Below are 18,052 nucleotides of genomic sequence, written 5' to 3' on the forward strand. Positions count from 1 at the left end.
TACAGCTTCCAGCAGAAGGAAAATACACTCCAAAGCACTATATGGCAAGCTTCACGACATTCCCTTTGTCATTTGCTCTCTATATGTTATGTGAAGTGTGTACTGGTATTTAATGATTAATGTTTAATGTTATGTGAAGTGTGTACTGGTATTAAATGATTAGACAAACAAAGGCCATAGAGTTGACTTTTTAATTAATACATTTATTTTTCATACAATATCAAACAAAGTAATAACAGCATATCAGAGAAAGCCTTTAAATTGTATATGAAAGTATTGACATTCAAACCATGATTGAACCATGACCCATCATCCCAAATCAGGCAAACGTGTTAAGGATAACAATCAGCTAGAATAACCTTCTCCTTCATGAGTAAACAAGCATCTGAGCAGCAATAGTGGTGACCCCCTTAAGTGAGCAGAATAATATTCCCCACTTTTCCTGAGATATTTATAGACATTATTATTTTATTTTTATATTAACATGTTCATTTGTAACATTTACAACTGAGCGAGCACAGGGGTGTGGGTACTCTCCAATCTGACTGTAAACACATCTCAGGTACGTGAAGAAGACCGATGGGTGTAGTAAGAGGGGAATGAGGAAGTAGGGGAGGAATTTTTAGAGGAGGCCGGTAACATCAGGAGACCTGATGATGGGTCTATCTTGCTGCGTTTCATGGCCTGCTTATAGTTAAGCTTCTCCTTGGTGATGGGGTCTGTCAGCTCTTTAGCGTGGTTGCCCTCTTCCTGAAGCTCCCTCAGCATGGTGCTATCGATCATTCTAGCCGTTGTGGCCTCTCCGACGTCGATGCGTCCCGTTCGGTTGGGGTTCACCAGTCCCCCCGTCAGGAACTGTGCCTCCAAGTATCGCATGGCAGTGTCTTTGGGCATCCACCCCTTCTGGACAGCCTCCCCAATCGAGAGACGTTCCCTGGTGATGGGGTCCTCGACTCCTGTGTAGGCCTTCTGAGCATTGAGCAACCGCTGCAGCTGGCTTGCTTCTATGAGGCCCAGCTCTGCTGCCTTGTGCACGGAGTACCTTTCCCTGTTAGTGATGTCCACAATACCCCCCGTAGCAGCCTGCGCCTCCAGCAGCTTCTGAGCCGTGGAGGTGTCGATCATCTTATACTTCATGGCAGTGCGTATTGAGAGACATGATTCAGTGTGGGTGTCATAAATGCCACTTATTGGGAAGTCTCCTTCAATGACGGAGTCATTCAGCATGGATAAGGAGTGCCTGCTTGCGGTTGATTTGATGGGCTGAGGTTTTTCGGTTTCTCCTGCAACAAGAAGAGCAAACTCTGGGATGGGCATTTTACCATCCTTGTATTGGTCCAGCTGTTCTTGGGTAACTCTCCCATCCTTTAAAGCATCTTTGATGGGGTACTGTTTGCCACTCTTGCGGTCCTGCAGCATAGAAGTCTCGCCATCTGGCCCCGCGGTGGTGACCTGCTCCCAGTCACATTCCAACTCCTGCAGCTGCAGGTACTGTTTACGATCAATCACACCTCTTAGGTAAGCGTCATATGGCGACATGTCCTTCCCTGTGTCAGGGTCCAGGATGGTGATTTTGGTGGAGAGGTTGGTCTCTTTGGTTCTAGACTCTACGTGATCTTCTTTCTTCAAACTGTTCTGAAGTTCCCTGACTGTGTTTTCACGCTTGTGAATCTTGTCTTTTTCATCCAAGATGTCCCTTTCCAGATGTTGAATGTCCGTCTCCATCCTGATGCTCTTTTGCCTGGTCGTTTGGTTTCTCTCACTCATCAGTCGAGACTGCTGCTGGAATGAGACGCCGATGTCTTGTTTCTCCGATTCCAGGTTTTTCAGGTCACGCTGGAGTCTCTCCTTCTCTTTCTGTAGAGTATCCGTGTTGCGGATAAGATTCGTCTCCTCCTGTGAAGTGCTAGTGCTTCGATTTCTTAGGCGATCCAATTTATCAGTCAGCTTCCTAATCTCATCCTCCAAGTCTCGTCGGGCGTTAGTCTGCTGTGTCACCTGCTCCCTCAGATGGGACCTCTGAGCCTCTACCGCTTGGTCTTTCTCTACACGGATCACCTCTTTGTAGACCGTCTTCTCAGCAGACTTCTCCCGCTTCAGGACATCAAGCCTGGCATTGAGGTGTCTCATTTCTCTTTGAAGGCGTACAATCTCATTGTTCTCTCGGTCCATGTCTGTGCGGAGTCCGTTGGACATTTTCTCCAGCTTTGGATCCCTCTCCACCTTAAGAACCTCCTCCATCACGATGCTCTCCTCAACAGGTGGAGGGGCGCTCTCCAGGTCATGAATGCGTGTCCTGACTTCTCTGAGCTCTGCATCCGCCTGGATTTTCTTCTTATGTTCGTCACTCTGCTGAATGTTCCTCTCCTTCTCCTCCACTCTTGCTCTGAGCTGCTGTACCTCTTGGTCCAGCTGCCTGCGAGACTTGACTTCATCATCCAAGCTCTTGCCAAGTCTCTCGTGGTCCAGCATCTGCCTTGGATCCTTCTGGAGGCGCACCACCTCCTGAACCACTACCTTCTCCTCCGGTTTCTGTCGTTCCAGCTGGATGTACTTGTTCTGGAGGTCGAAGACCATTTCTTCGGTGGTGCGACGCTTCTGCTGCTCCTCGCGATAGTCCCTCCGCAGCCGGTCCGCCTCTTTCTCCAGGAGTGGGTCGTCAACGTAGTTGATCACTTCTTTATTCACAAGTTTCATCTCCACCTTTGACTTCTCTGCTTTGATGTCATCTCTCTCTTTAGTTAGACGCTTTAGCTGGTCTTGAGCACCATCATATGTATTTTGTTGAAGGGATAGCTGTTCTGTGAGCTTTTGAATCTGCTTGACATCCTCTGGGGTCCGTTCCTCTTTCACGACTTCTTGGGTAACCTCTTTCCACTCAACCTGAGGAGGCTGTGCTCTCAGATCTTCCAGGTCTGACTTCACTCGTCTGATGTCATACTCAAGATCCGAGTTTCGTTTCACGGCGTCCTGCCGCTCCTTCTTCAGACGTGTCATTTCCTCCTCAGTCTGTGGTGAGACCCTATAGATCTCATTAATGATCTCTTTGACCTCCATTTTTGGTTTTAACTCTTTCACCTGGCTCATGTGTGTTTGTAGCTCAGAGAGTTCTTTTTGGAGACTACCGCATTCTTTTTTCTCCTCATCCAAAAGTAGCTTGAGCTTTTCCGACTCCTTCAGGGCCTCGGGATCCTGTTCGACTGTCTTCACCTCTTTGATAACGATCTTAGGCTCTAAGGTTGGAATCAGTCTCTCCAGTGTATTGATCTGACTTCTCGTTTGAAAGATCTCACTGTTGATGGATCTGCTCTTTTCACCTTCATCGGCTATCTCCGTCTCAAATGTTCGGACGGCCTTCAGCATCTCTGGGTCCTTCTCCACTCTCACCACTTCCCTCTGCACCACCTTCTGTTTGATGTTTGGCTTCTTCTGCTCCAAAATAGTAACCTCTGTTTGCAGATGAGCTGCCTCTTTATCATTTGTACCGATTTGTTCCTTCAGCTTTTGTATCTGATCGTTTACTTTGGCTGCTTCGACATCAAGTTGGGGATCTCTCTCAAATTTTGTCACTTCTCTGGTAACCAACTTGGGCTCTACGTTCTTAATTTCCTTCTCCATTTTTGAGATTTTTGTGCCGGCGACCTCGATCTCACTCTGGATGCCTGTGCGCTTGAGGGCTTCCTCATGAGCTTTGTTCTGTAGGTCTTCCAGGTCGGCCTCCATTTTGGGGTCACGGTAGTACTGCAGCACCTCCTTCTCCTCAATACGCTGAACGCCTCTGCGGCTCTTCAAGGACAACAGCCTGTCCTTATAGGTCTTAAGGTCAGTCTCAGCATGGCTGCGTCTGGACACCTCCCCGTCCAGCTCTTTCTGCAGACTGTCTGTCTCGTCTAGAGATCTCTGTTGGCTCTGCAGCTGCGCTTGCTGCTGCTGTGCTACCATGGTTACCTTTTCTTCATTCTGATCAAATAAAAACAATAATATTAAGTATATATTTTTATATATATTATAATATAAATAATATAATATTAACAGTCAAATGTCTTGTTGTTAATACTATGACTATGACGATATTTGCGAAGTGAATCCTAAAATGTAAACATGAAAGTCTGTCAAATGTGCGTGATAGTAAACAGCACTTGAATCAGTGCGTATGTGTATAAAAACAACAATATTATGTATATATTTTAATATATATTATAATATAATATTCACAGTCAAATGTCTTTAAATGTTAATACTATGACTAAGATGTAAACATGAAAGTCTGTCAAATGTGTGTGACAGTAAACAGCACTTGAATCAGTGCTTATGTGTGCACCTGTGCCATGATGTTCTTGGCCAAACCAAGCTTGTTCAGCAGTTGGTCATTCTCTGCAGCAGTTACAGCATAATGGTTCACCAAAGCTTTTTCCTATTAGAGAACAGGATAGCATCAACATTCACATAAACAGCATGGTTCAAAAATCTTCATCACAGAGAAAACTAGATAAAATGTAATGCAATTACAGTAAATTAAAATAAAGGTAAAATTGTGACATAATGAAGCAAACAAAAGAAGGCTTTTCTAATAGGCTTAAATTATAACCAGCATTCATTCACCAAATAATGTCCTGTTGCTGGTTAGCACTTCTGCCATCTTATCAAAACGCTGAGGTCTGTTATTTGCACTACTCAAAGGTATGTATAATGTGGTTTTTATTTTAGTCGTTCTATAATTATTTCAGCAATATTATATAAGCTTTAAACCATTTCACTGAAGTTCTGTGTACCTGTTTCTGCACGGTGTCCACAAGGGATGAAGTGTTCGGCCTTTTGGCATCGGTGGGTCCAGCATCCTCCAGTGTTCCATTGTACGTGTCACAGTTAGTCTCATAGTCCTACAGGGGAGGAGTGGGGTGTGAGTGAGTGTGCTTGCATTGGCTTTAGTGTTCCATCAATTCTATTCAGTTAGTGACTACAGCTTGGAGCATCCATGGTACTGCGCAAATTTGCCAGGTTCTTCAAAATAACACATAAAAGTCGACACAAAGTGAAGGATTGCCACCTAAATAGTGTCTTACATTGAGGAGATCCTGCAGCTCAGAAGACAGGTCCATAACTCTGTCAATGTCATCCCCTTTACGCTTGATGTCCTCCACCACCCTCTGAAGAAAACAGTAGAGTTATGGTTGGTACATTATGACATTTTTCTTCTAATTGCTGCTTATTCAAGAAAAGAAAGAGAAAATAATTAATAATAACACTAACCTCCTGAGAAATCTGCTTTGCGTTGACTTCTGCCAGGTCATCGCTGGGGCTGACATTGTTACTAGGCAGGTTGTTCAGGAAGGAGTCGAGTGATTGACTCACATTGTTGAAGTCTTGATTTTTGATGGCGGCACTTTGCAAAAGTTTCTCCCTAAACAGACCATAATAACCCATAAATGTCATTTATAAGACAAAAGAAAAGAGAATATGAGGAATTAGCGTGTAGCAGTGGCGTTTCTCTAACCTCTCTTCAAGCTGGTTGGCCAGACGAGCGTTGCGGCTTTGGAGGCCGCTCACCTCTGACCTCTGCCGCCCGATGTCTGGGCAGTACTCCTGGTAGCCCTGCTGGAGGGAGCTGCACAGCTTCTCCGTGGCCTCCAGGTCCTCACTCAGCTTCTGAGTCTCAGGCTGGGCATTAGCCGCCTCTTTCTTTAGGCTCTATAGGTACACATAGTGTTGGAGGGAGCCAATTATATGTTTGTAAAATATTGCTGTACATGGTGCTACCAATTTTATGGAAAGTTCTGGCCAGTCTCTCTCAGAAGCAAATACAAGATGAATCCAAACAAATTACAGAGAGCACAGAGAGAAAGATGTGGGTATCAGTGCTGTCACGGTATACTATTCTCTGATAGAGCATGCGCAGATTGTTACCTGGACCTCCTGCAACTGTGTCTGAATAGCATTGGGTGCATCTGGAATGGGTCCATCCTCACTCAGCTTCTTCTCTAGCCCAGACACTACGCCATCCACTTTCTTGATCTGGTTCTCCAACTTCAGAGAGGCGTTAGCCCTGTTATAGACATTAAACCAGACATTATTGTAGAGTTTGAAAAATGCTCAGCTCGTTCCCCTTTGTTATTTTGGTTAATGTGGAGAACTTAAAGGTAGTAATAAAGCATATTTCTAGGACATTTCTCACTTTTTTGTGTACAAGTCAGCAAGGGCCGCAAGACTGTCTTGTCTGTTTTTGGCCAAGCTCAGTTTCTCTGGCAGCGAAGACAAAGTTGGCCCATTGGCTTTTTGGTCCAGGAGGGGCTCTATCTCGATCTGAGCAGCCGCCTTCTGTTGCTCCAAAGCCTTTAATGCTTCGGCAGCTTTCTGTAAGGGAAATGTAGGCGTTTATTGAGTGTTCATCTGCTCACAGCTCTGAGTCCAGGATCTGGTGCCATGGTGGTCCATGAGTGATGGGTGCCAGAGCTCATGGGTAAGTAATGCTTTGATTTTTTCTAATCTATTTTAGACTGGCATGTCATGCATCAAAGGTTTTTTTTAAATTATTATTTCCCACATAAGGTGTCCTTGAAGTGCTACTGCTACATTTGCTCAGAGAAGTGTTAGCTAACCTTCCATGAACTGGAGGAGAAGGCTCAATCTCACCATTACAAGCTAATGCTACATTGTTACATAGAAGGACATTGTTTCAGGGATTGGAATTAAATCTGATCAAATTAGGATGCTTGATGCACGGCGGGTCCATCTCACCTCCTGTTCCTTCATCCTGCCGGCGAGGTCCTTAGCGGGGTCACTACGGTCCAGCGGGGCTCTGAGACGGCTCAGGATGCCCTGCTCCGTTTGGGCCAAGTCTTTTTCCAGGTTGCCGAGACGACCGGCCAGCTCCAGGGCTTTGGGGTTCTCTGGGGCTGCTGCCACAGGCGCTGAGGAGAAGAGAGGTATGTGGATTACGGCACCATGATTGAGAACTACTAGAACAAGAGGGGTATGTGGATTAGGGCGCCACGATTGAGAACTACTAGAACAAGAGGGGTATGTGGATTAGGGCGCCACGATTGAGAACTAGTAGAACAAGAGGGGTATGTGGATTACGGCACCATGATTGAGAACTAGTAGAACAAGAGGGGTATGTGGATTAGGGCGCCATGATTGAGAACTACTAGAACAAGAGAGTTATGTGGATTACGGCATCATGATTGAGAACTACTAGATGCCTTAGCAATGGGGGCTAGCAAGGTTATTTCACTTTTGTATTTGTTTCATTTAGGAACATTTAAGTGTGTCAAAGCAAGTGCCACAGACTGTCTTGTGGAAGTTCAGGTCTTACCAGCTTGCTGAGACTTTGATGCCTCGGTGGCATGGTTCTTCAGGGAGGATTGCAGTGCTGCTCTCTTCTTTTTCAAATCGGCAAGCTCACGCCCAAGCCTGCAGGACAGAAAATCAGTTGACATTCAAAATCTTGAAAAATTATTTCACATTCGAAAAAACACATTGACATTCAAACTTGTCCTCAAGTCTCATAAAGGTATCATGTTGATTTGTGGGCCAAAGAAGACAGTCAAGTGGCATTCAAACTATCTGTAAGTTAATTTCATATGAACTGAGTTTAATTTAATATGAACTTCAATTACTTACAAATCTACTTTGTCGATGGCGTCAGGGTCTGGTGGGGGGACCAGGAAGCAGACTCCTGGGAAGGCTTTGGTGACACCATCACTGGACAGCACCTCCCAGTTCTCATTGTCAGAGTTGGCCTTCAGAGTGAAGATTTCCCCGCGGTTCAGCGAGTCCTAACATTTTGAAAGAGAAGAAAAAAGATTTGAATGAGAATTTCCTCGAGAATCACAGACAGTCCAAAGATGATGGTCTGCTGTGTATACCCTGTGATTCCTTTCCATGATGGCTAGAGTTAAAAATTCTGAGAAGTTGATCAATCTTAAATAAATTCATTTTAATATTAACATTATGTCTCATGGTAGTACTTTTTTTTTCTTTTTTAACAATATATTTATTGATTTTCAAAGTTTTATCCCACAATAATGCAGGACACATCTTGAACTACAAGAAGTATATCCCATTTGTACAAAAATCAATTACCATCAGATACATAGACACATTTTAAATCCCAAGACCCTCCACCCACCCACGCCATTGCCTACTACACAGGACTACAGGACAACAAAGACACCAAACAAGACAAGATAACATCATACTTCTAAGGGAAGAATCTATCATTTCTCAGCTAAACTGAGACTGTTAGCCAGGCCAAGGCCCGCGGTTACCTTGGCGTGCTCCAGTCACACAGTGCCTCTATGGCCTTGGATCGGCTGGGAGTGGCACGGCGGAGTTTGAGGGGGGCGATGGTCGTGCTCCTCTTCCTGAGGTCGGCCAGCTGCTGTTCGCTCCTCTGCAGTATCCCTTCCTCTGCCTAAGAGGGGAGGTGAACATCCTCAGTCTGTCATCCCTTAGATTATACTTTTGTGTAAGTCTAAACTACATCAGCTATCTAGTTGTATGTTCCTGTGTTCCTAATGAGAACAGAAGAAGGAGTGAAATGTGTGCCTTTATCACATGGTTAGTTCCCTTTGTATTTAAGCATTTGCTGAGCAACTAGATAGAGGAAATGGAAGAGACTGATGGGTCAAATGACTTTCTGCATATACTAACCTGAAGTTGGAGAAGGATTTCAGGGTTGGTCATGCCACTGAGGACTTTGGGGTCCAGAGTGGAGCGAAGTTTGGTAAGAGACTCTGACAAGATATCTGCATCAAGTTGGTACTAAAGAGGAAAAAATAAAACCTCATCAAAACATCATCATTCAAGGTCATACAAATACAACAAATGTAATGTACATACAAATGTAATGATATAATACACACCTACATTGAAAACATATTTACTTTTATCATTATATCTTGCATTTCTCAAGTTAACATGAAATAAAAAAAACAACACTGGTTTATTTTATGTAGCGTTGGGTTTCCATTTAATTTGCTTGCATTTAAGACACAGGTTATGAAGGTTTATGTGGAGTATGTGAAGTTATTTTGGTTGTTTCAAATCACCTTTTTGTGTTCCTCCACATTCTCCAGATGCACCTCTTGGCAGATGCACAGGTTGAGGAATTTTTGCCAGGTGTTCCGCAGTTCCTCTCTCTGGGCCTAAGGCACACATGGCGGAAAAACACTCAGTAAGATCGTGTCTCTCTGGTTTTCAAAATGGAGGAGAGGACTATCCGCTCAGAAAGTTCTCCATCATCAGTTTGAGAGACATAGCTCAGCATGGATCTAGTTCCCTACATGTCAGCTTTTTTCTCCCAAAGTAGCTGAAGAAGCACTAAGGTTCTAAGTGGTTCTAGATCGTCACCTCCACTACGGCACTGGCAGGATGCTTCAGCTCGACGAGCCGATCCCCGTCGTCCTGCAGCCGGTTCACCTCAGCCTCGTGGGAGAGCAGGCTGTTGTTCTTGAAGTTCTAATGGAAACAGACAAAATGGGGCCTTCTCGTCAATAGGTTTCTATTTTGCATTACGGTCAAATAACAAATGTGTTCTTTTATCTTTAGAGATGCGTGTATCCCAATTTAGAATTCTCTGTGTGTAATATAGATTTAGATTTAGTCATTTAGCAGACGCTTTTATCCAAAGCGACTTACATATGTGCGACTTAGAATGTATACACATTTTACATTTTACACTGATGGCACACTGCACATCAGGAGCAATTAGGGGTTCAGTGTCTTGCTCAAGGACGCTTCGACAGGGAATCGAACTAGCAACCTTCTGATTACTAAACGACTTCTTTACCGCCTGTACCACTGTCGCCCCGTAATATAATAGACAGATAGCTCCAGCCTGTTCTATAGAAACAGTCTCACCATGATAACAAGATGTGTTGATATTGTTATATATATAGTTGATAGTTGATATTGATATATTCCAAACAACTACAATATTAAACCACTTTACACCTCATCAAGAGCACAATTTACCCCATTTAGACATAACGAACACTGCCACCAAGTGGTAAAAACCTTTATAAAATACCTTAGTATTACACATTATGGTATGATATATTATGGTAGCATATATTTACATACAACTTGGTTTAACCTATTATGGCATTAACTGAAGAAAAGAATGGTTCCCTTACCTCATACTCCCTGCGGACGTCAGGTGGGTTCACCATGTGGTCACTCCAGTCCTGCTTGAGAATCTTATTCTCCTCGTCGCCCAGGTACTTCAGCTCCTTCTTGCAGCCGTGCATGTAGTCATACAGACTGCTGAGGTAATGCCGCCGCCATTTTGAGTTGTCCTGTGGAAAAGACACGAGCACATTGTAAAAAAACACTCGTTTTCCTAAACATACTACTCTGCTCCACCAGATGGAGACGTTGAAGTTATTCAAAAGATTGACGTATGTCTATGCAGCTTATGGTAAGATCAATCAGTAACAGCAGGGAACTCAAATTTCAAATGATTAAATAGTAGTGAATCAGAACTCACTAAAAGATTGGTGTACTGCTTCTTGATATCAGCGTACTCCTCCTGAAATACAGTAGAGACACATCAGTGGTCCAGTAACTTCAATGAGGGATCAGGTTGAGGATTAAAATTTCTGATGTACAATAACTGTGTATAGGGTAATGTTTTCCACAAAGTAGTGATTCAACAAGCAAACATAATGGCAAGGCAGCTGATTGTCCATAAGCAGCCTTTTTTACCTTGGAGCTGGTGGTCCCAGGGCTCATCTGAGAGTTGTAGGCCTCAATCTCTTTATGTAGGATGTTATGGGCGGCAGTCTGTTTCTCCACATCAGCCAAAGTAGGTCCAAACTCCTCGGTGTTTACCTGCCTCTGTCAAAAACAACACACAAATGATCGTCACCTAATCTATTTTCAGCTACGGTTTGGTCTGGAATGAGCTGGGTAGGATTTCTACTTGTTATAACCCAACCCAGCATGGGCTCATGTGTCTCATGTAGCTCATACAATGAACGGCTCTTTGATGTACTGTACTGTAGTCTCAGTCGGCACACTATGTGTGTCGGTGAGGGTGTGGGTGTGGGTGTGTGTGTGTGTGTGTGTGTGTGTGTGTGTGTGTGTGTGTGTGTGTGTGTGTCTGTGTGTGTGTGTGTGTGTGTGTGTGTGTGTGTGTGTGTGTGTGTGTGTGTGTGTGTGTGTGTGTGTGTGTGTGTGTGTGTGTGTGTGTGTGTGTGTGTGTGAGGGTGAGGGTGTGGGTGTGGGTGAGGGTGAGGGTGTGCTTACCTGTTTCTCATTGAGCACTTGAGCCCAGTGAATTCTGGGGACTAGTTCCACATCATCTACGGGGTCGTACACGTCCCGATGGATGGCACAGTCCTTCAGCCAGCGCTCATGCAGGTGGCTGACACTGAGGAAGAAAAAAACAACATTAGTTTAGTCAAAAAGCCAGATATGTAAAGCACTAGTCCTCAGTATTTACAAATATTTGCGGAATTACTATTTATGGGAAGTTATTCATAATTTATAAATATTATTTAGATTTATTTATAAATATCACCACTGAATAAGAAGGACAAATATTTGCAGACATTGTCTAAATGCTAGTTTGTCCTGCAATGTTTAAATATATTTCTGGAATCACCATAAAATGATTTATTTTTAAAAGAAACATAATCCACTTACTCATTCTCGATTTCGCCTGCCTGTGGGTGACCCATCTTCTTGGATCTGTCCACGTCCAGAAAGAGGTCCTTCAGGAGACCCTCAGCCTGCCCCAAACAGTCCGCCACCACCTCCTGATGCTGGAATGGCAGCTCTTTGTTTTTATTTTCATTATCCTGAGAGAGAGAGAGAGAGAGAGAGAGAGAGAGAGAGAGAGAGAGAGAGAGATGGATGGATGGATGATGGATGGATGGAAGAGAAAAAGTGAGTGAAAGCGGAGAAGAACAACAACTTTGAAGTGGAACATTCAGTACGTGTAGATAACATGAGAGTTCTTGTGTCATATAGCAGTTACATAGACGCGCTGTATTGTGCGGAAGGGAGGAGAGACGTCTTTGTTGGTCTGCATGTCAGTTTGGGTGAATGTTCATGTTTTTATTGTGCAAAATATAAGATTACACATCTAGAGTGCTAGAGATGTCTCTTTGGCCAGTACAAAGATAAATATATGCAGGATAAATATATGTACGTGTATTAATGATGACTGTGTCTGTGGATCTCTCTCTGTGTGTGTGTGTGTGTGTGTGTGTGTGTGTGTGTGTGTGTGTGTGTGTGTGTGTGTGTGAGAGAACAACAGCAGGCAAGCACAGCCTCATCTCTCACCAGGACCATGAGCTCCTCGGCCCGCAGCACGTCTTTCTCCACCTGGTCAGCATTCTTCTGCATGCGCGCGATCACCAAGGCCAAGTTGCTGAACTGCTGTCTGTGGGGAAGAAGACCCAGGGGTCAATGCTAACACTCCAAAGACCCAGGGGTCAATGCTAACACTCCAAAGACCCAGGGGTCAATGCTAACACTCCAGAGACCCAGGGGTCAATGCTAACACTCCAAAGACCCAGGGGTCAATGCTAACACTCCAAAGACCCAGGGGTCAATGCTAACACTCCAGAGACCCAGGGGTCAATGCTAACACTCCAAAGACCCAGGGGTCAATGCTAACACTCCAGAGACCCAGGGGTCAATGCTAACACTCCAGAGACCCAGGGGTCAATGCTAACACTCCAGAGACCCAGGGGTCAATGCTAACACTCCAGAGACCCAGGGGTCAATGCTAACACTCCAAAGACCCAGGGGTCAATGCTAACACTCCAGGGACCCAGGGGTCAATGCTAACACTCCAGAGACCCAGGGGTCAATGCTAACACTCCAGAGACCCAGGGGTCAATGCTAACACTCCAAAGACCCAGGGGTCAATGCTAACACTCCAAAGACCTAGGGGTCAATGCTAACACTCCAAAGACCCAGGGGTCAATGCTAACACTCCAAAGACCCAGGGGTCAATGCTAACACTCCAAAGCAGCCGCCTTAGGGTTCAACGACAAGTAAACAGGAACCACTGAAGCACAGTTTGTTTAAAGTTCATCTGTCGCAGTGAACGCTGTGTGAGTTATTCCACTGATCCTTACACATGGAGTAAAGAACAAGAACAGGAACAACACTGCCATCAACACTATCTAGCCTGGTGTGAGCTGGCTATATAGGTTTTGTATAGTATAGGTTTTGATGGTGGGAATGATCTTGAGCAACAAAGAAATGATGTTCTGCATTTGAAAGTCATCATTTTGTTATCAAATGGTAAAGAACTGTGATGTTCTAGAATAGATTCCATTTTCAGTGAGACTAAATCGTGTTTATTTACCAATCTGGAAAACTATACTTCACATGCCGTAACATATTTGTATTTGTCATACACCAAGGGACCTTTAGTTTGAAGATTTAAGGGATTACATTTCGACTGTGGAGGGGCTAGATGGAGTTCATCAGGTATCAGAGAGGTGGGATCAAACAGAGATAAGATTTACACTGTCACTCTCCTTCTACAACATTCCCCACATGCTTTCTGTTTCACAAATCCACATGCCTGCCATACCACATCCTCAGACTAGGTATTGTTCTCTCTCTCTCTCTCTCTCTCTGTTTCTCTTTCACATACACACACACACACACTCTCTCTCTCTCACACACACACACAAACACACTTCTCCATTTTTGTGAGTCTGTGTTTGTACATCTTTAAATCTTCTTGCAACCATGCATTTGGCTCCCCTCCCTGCTTCAAACAAAGACGAAAGGAATTTGTGCTGGCATGATAATCGAGTCTCTCTCTCTCGTATGCACACCCACCCACCCACCCACACACACACACACACACACACACACACACACACACACACACACACACACACGCGCTTGCATGATAATCGAGTCTCTCTCTCTCTCACAGACACACACACACACACACACACACACACACACACACACACACACACACACACACACACACACACACACACACACACACACGCTGGCATGATAATCGAGTCTCTCTCTGTCACCCACACACCCACACACACACACACACACACACACACACACACACACACACACACACACACACACACGCTACCTATGCTCTTGGCCTCTTTTCATCAGTGTAAGAGATCTACAGGGGTTTTCAGCATGTTTGATACACCTCCTGCACAGACAAACACACTGTGCTTGCAGGCAAAGATGTTGAATCAAGTCATACCATCACAGGGAATCCATCATCACAAGCGCTCTGGCACTGCAGTGCGATGCTCATTCTCTGGTATAACTACCCTTACTTAGAACCTTAATTTGACGAGTTGTCCATCTTCTTCAGCTTATTATTTTTTAATTATAATTATACTTTTTTAATATTTCATAGATTGAATAATTGTCCATAATTATAATGACATATCATTTCAAAATAATGTGTATATTTTTAATAATGTTATGTCATTTATTTATATTTATAATTGTATTATTGCAAAAGGAATGACAATATGGAACACAGCTGTTCAGTTCTGTTTTTATTTATTTATTTATTTTTTTGGAATCTGTTGAAAGTGCTCGTATCAAGGTCTCTTCCTAGATCTCTGAGAAATACCATTTCATGTCAGGTCAATACATGACAACTGTATGATGTGGGTGAAATAATGTTACTGACAACAATTGCAATATGTGTTGATACTTAGGTACTTAGGCTCATAGAACAGGTACCTGATTCATGGTATTAAATGTTGTGCTGTCACAACTCAGACCTTACAGAAAAATGCTTTATCGCCAATAGCTACTAGTATGTGTTACCTAGTGTAGACACCAGTCCTCACTCACAGAAACACAACAGCAATGAGTAATGTTTGACAAGCACATCTGAAGGAGGAGGACATGTCCAGGGGTTATGCATGAATCAAAAGGAGCCCTCAGAATATCAAGAATGACCTTTTGCTCGTATCACATGGATCTTAAATGAATCTCCTGGAGAATTCCAGTTATGGAAAGAGAACAGGTTTGTTGTAAAAACCAAAAAAAAATGCTTCCAGCTCAGCAGGGCTCCTCAGCGGAACACTCTACGATCTGAATGAAGATAAACGCTAGGGGGCCCTAACACCGGAAGCGACGGACCCCCAGGGCCCGCAGCGGGAGTGGGGGATAGATGGAGAAGTGGCCTCTCCCGTCTGGCCTGAGCTGACGGCAGGGAATCCTCCTCTGGAGTTTGACTAGTGTATATATATATACATATAAATATATATATATACATATATACATATATATATATATATATATATATATACATATAAATATTCAACCAGCTTTTCTTTCTTAACTCATGCTGCAATCTTACAACCAACAGTGATCAGTCTTGCTAGGCTGTTTTAAATGACTTGCATCATATTACTTCAGTATCTGGCTTTTGATCCTCAGCTTTCACAAATGATTCTGATAACGTGCTTGCTAGCTATGTTTAACAAGGTTGTCCTAATGGGACCCAGTGGCATAGTGTTTGCGTACATTTTTGGGTAGGTGTGAGATGTTGAGATTCCTTCGGCTGGGGAGAGTCAAACTCTGTGCCTATTGCTACTCCTCTTTCGCCTTACATATGAATCATTCCTCCACCTCCACCTCCACCTGTATTTCTGGCTTCACCTGAAGGATCACACCCTGAATAAAGGCGTCCATAACCCAAGGTCTGACCGAGGCTTAAGCCAGCTGTCACGTCAGTCAAACAGCTCTGATGGTTAGACACCATCATGGGTGTTGTCCCCTATATAAATGGTGACCCCGTGGTTTTTCTGGACCTTTTACATTTAAAAAAATTCAGAGAAGGCTGATTTTTTTTTTTTTCTTTACTTAAGTGTGCTCTCAGACAAAGAGAAATCAAGGAGCTTTGCACCTTGAAGAACATGACCTAAATTGTAGTACTTATATAAGATGCTATTGTATCAGAGGAACAACACACCCTTTTGTAAAATCATAAATGCAGCCTGAAACTTAAACATCTTGGTGTGTTTGAGGTCACGCTATTGTATCGTGCTCTCACACACAGACATGATGGTTGCCACAGTTCATCATAAGCTCACGTTCATGAAGCTAATCATGAGTGTACATATTTGGACAACACCATTTGTGTACTCTCCTTTGAAGGACTGACGAAGCCTCTCAGTGCACAGCTCATTGTTCACACGTCTCCTATAAGCTCCAAACAAACGTTCAGGATCAGAAGTCACTCACAAATATGCTGAGCCTTTGGACTTTCTCTATATTTACAAACCGAAGGCAGCTCATGCACCAATCTCAATAAGCTTAAGCCAAGGTGAACAATGACAGAATACTTTCAGTCACTGTTACCACACAGATGCTACAACTTTTTGAGAATATCTACAAATGCAGCCTCTTGAAAGTAAGCCATTTGACACCGATTTTGTCCACGGGGTTGGGGTGTGACAGATTCTACCTAATCTCTAGCCTCTGTTTTGCCCCTTCCTCAGATATTCAGAGTCAGTCCTCGGCACAACAGTTCCAATCAAAATATTTTGGCCTCAGGTCAGCTATTGGAGGCCACTGGAAAGCCAAACGCAAACTTACTTGGACTTGCTGGAGCCTTTGAGCGTTCCATCGCCCTTGCCAGGGCTTTTGACAGTATCCTTCTTCTTAAACATCCTGAACGCCTGCTTGAGTCAAGATCCCTCTGCTTTGTGTTGCGTTGTTTGTGTTGGGTATAAGAGTGCTCAGCTGTCTCCTTCACCCTCCTGTGGCCTTCTGGGCTCTCACCTGTCCTACTGCCTCTCTCTCTCTCACACACACACGCACACCCTACCTTCTCTCTCTGCCCCCCCCCCTCCCCCCTCCCTCCCTCCCTCTTGTGAACGTCAGAGCAGTCCTAAAAACATGAAACTGGTTTGTCACAAGACTCCGCCCTGGGTGGCAGGTGTGGGTCCAACACCTAGACTCTTCTATCTAGTTTCTCAGAACAGGCCAGACCAGTTCCCAGGGTTCTCATTCTTTTCTCGGTGTCTTCACAAACACACACCCCTCGTCGCCACACATACAGTTCTTCCCTTCCCCGTCACCTCCCCTTGTTTCTGTTGTACATCCGGCAGGAGTGTTCATTCCTTCCTCTACACTCAATTCTGACAGTGGTTGCCTGGGAGACCAAAAAACCTATAAAGCCAATGCATAATGATGGACAACATTAATATCTGCAGTGTAGGGGAGAATAAGAAAACACAAATCTGTCTACACACACTAATCTGATCATCATTAAGACTCATTAAGAGAATTAGAGAATTGTTTTAAGTTTTATGTTTGTCAAGCCCCAAAATGAGCCTTGGTGCATAAGGCCTCTATCACTGTAGGACAGACTGCTTGGTTTGTCCTTCAAACCACAAAAAGATCAATAATGTATTTACTGTATATATAATGTATATAATGTATATATAATGTAAATTTAGCATCTGCTGTGAACACACTTGAAAGAGAGAGTCCGAAGGTGAAGGAGGGAGGCCTTGACTTTCACAACACTGGAAGTAGGAGAGATGAAGGAAGTTTGCCTCTTCAAATGGGCAGCGTAATAATTGCTCATTTAACAGAGAAGAATGTACCCCAGCCAGAACTCCATGGACTCACTTAACCCACCCAGCCTCAGGCAGGGGCAACACCCAACAGGTAATACAACCCTCAACAAAGTGCTCTTACTGCAGAGTGAGAGACCATGTTGCAATGCAATTCATGACCGTGATCACCATACGACGATACATTAAAACACGAACACAGACACAGTCAGAACGTTGGAACTCTTAGGAGGAGGAGGATCGGAGTGGAATGCGGTTGGGCCACTCTCCTCCCAGGCTGTGGGGCTGAGGCAGAAGGCCCACATTTCTGGAAGGTTCTGTCACAGGGGTTGGGTGTATCCAGAAACACAATTTCATTCCTGACTGATTGTGCACACGGAGCACCTTGAACCTGTTATAGGGTTTGGTGTTTAAACTGTAAATATACAGTATTATCTGTCACAGCTTCTCCTGAAACACATATTAGAATATGATGGACAAATCATCTT

At 44.0% G+C, this 18,052-nt stretch overlaps 1 protein-coding gene across 1 annotated transcript; it reads right to left on the reverse strand.

The window, feature by feature from the left end:
* Window positions 1-65: 65 nt before the first annotated feature.
* Window positions 66-16,941, reverse strand: evpla (envoplakin a). Its single transcript, XM_031563485.2, has 23 exons — window positions 16,579-16,941; window positions 12,292-12,391; window positions 11,650-11,804; window positions 11,251-11,374; window positions 10,708-10,839; window positions 10,490-10,531; window positions 10,137-10,298; window positions 9,352-9,459; window positions 9,051-9,146; window positions 8,653-8,763; window positions 8,268-8,413; window positions 8,150-8,153; window positions 7,621-7,775; window positions 7,313-7,410; window positions 6,736-6,908; window positions 6,173-6,351; window positions 5,905-6,043; window positions 5,495-5,688; window positions 5,251-5,401; window positions 5,064-5,147; window positions 4,773-4,880; window positions 4,322-4,414; window positions 66-3,960 (listed from the first exon to the last, which is right to left on the reverse strand). The coding sequence occupies exons 1-23, from the start codon at window positions 16,650-16,652 to the stop codon at window positions 559-561; spliced, it is 6,030 nt and encodes a 2,009-aa protein (XP_031419345.1). The 5' UTR covers window positions 16,653-16,941; the 3' UTR covers window positions 66-558.
* Between the last annotated feature and the right edge of the window lie 1,111 nt (window positions 16,942-18,052).

The sequence above is a fragment of the Clupea harengus genome, chromosome 26, assembly GCF_900700415.2.
Source record: "Clupea harengus chromosome 26, Ch_v2.0.2, whole genome shotgun sequence".
NCBI classification, from domain to species: domain Eukaryota; kingdom Metazoa; phylum Chordata; class Actinopteri; order Clupeiformes; family Clupeidae; genus Clupea; species Clupea harengus.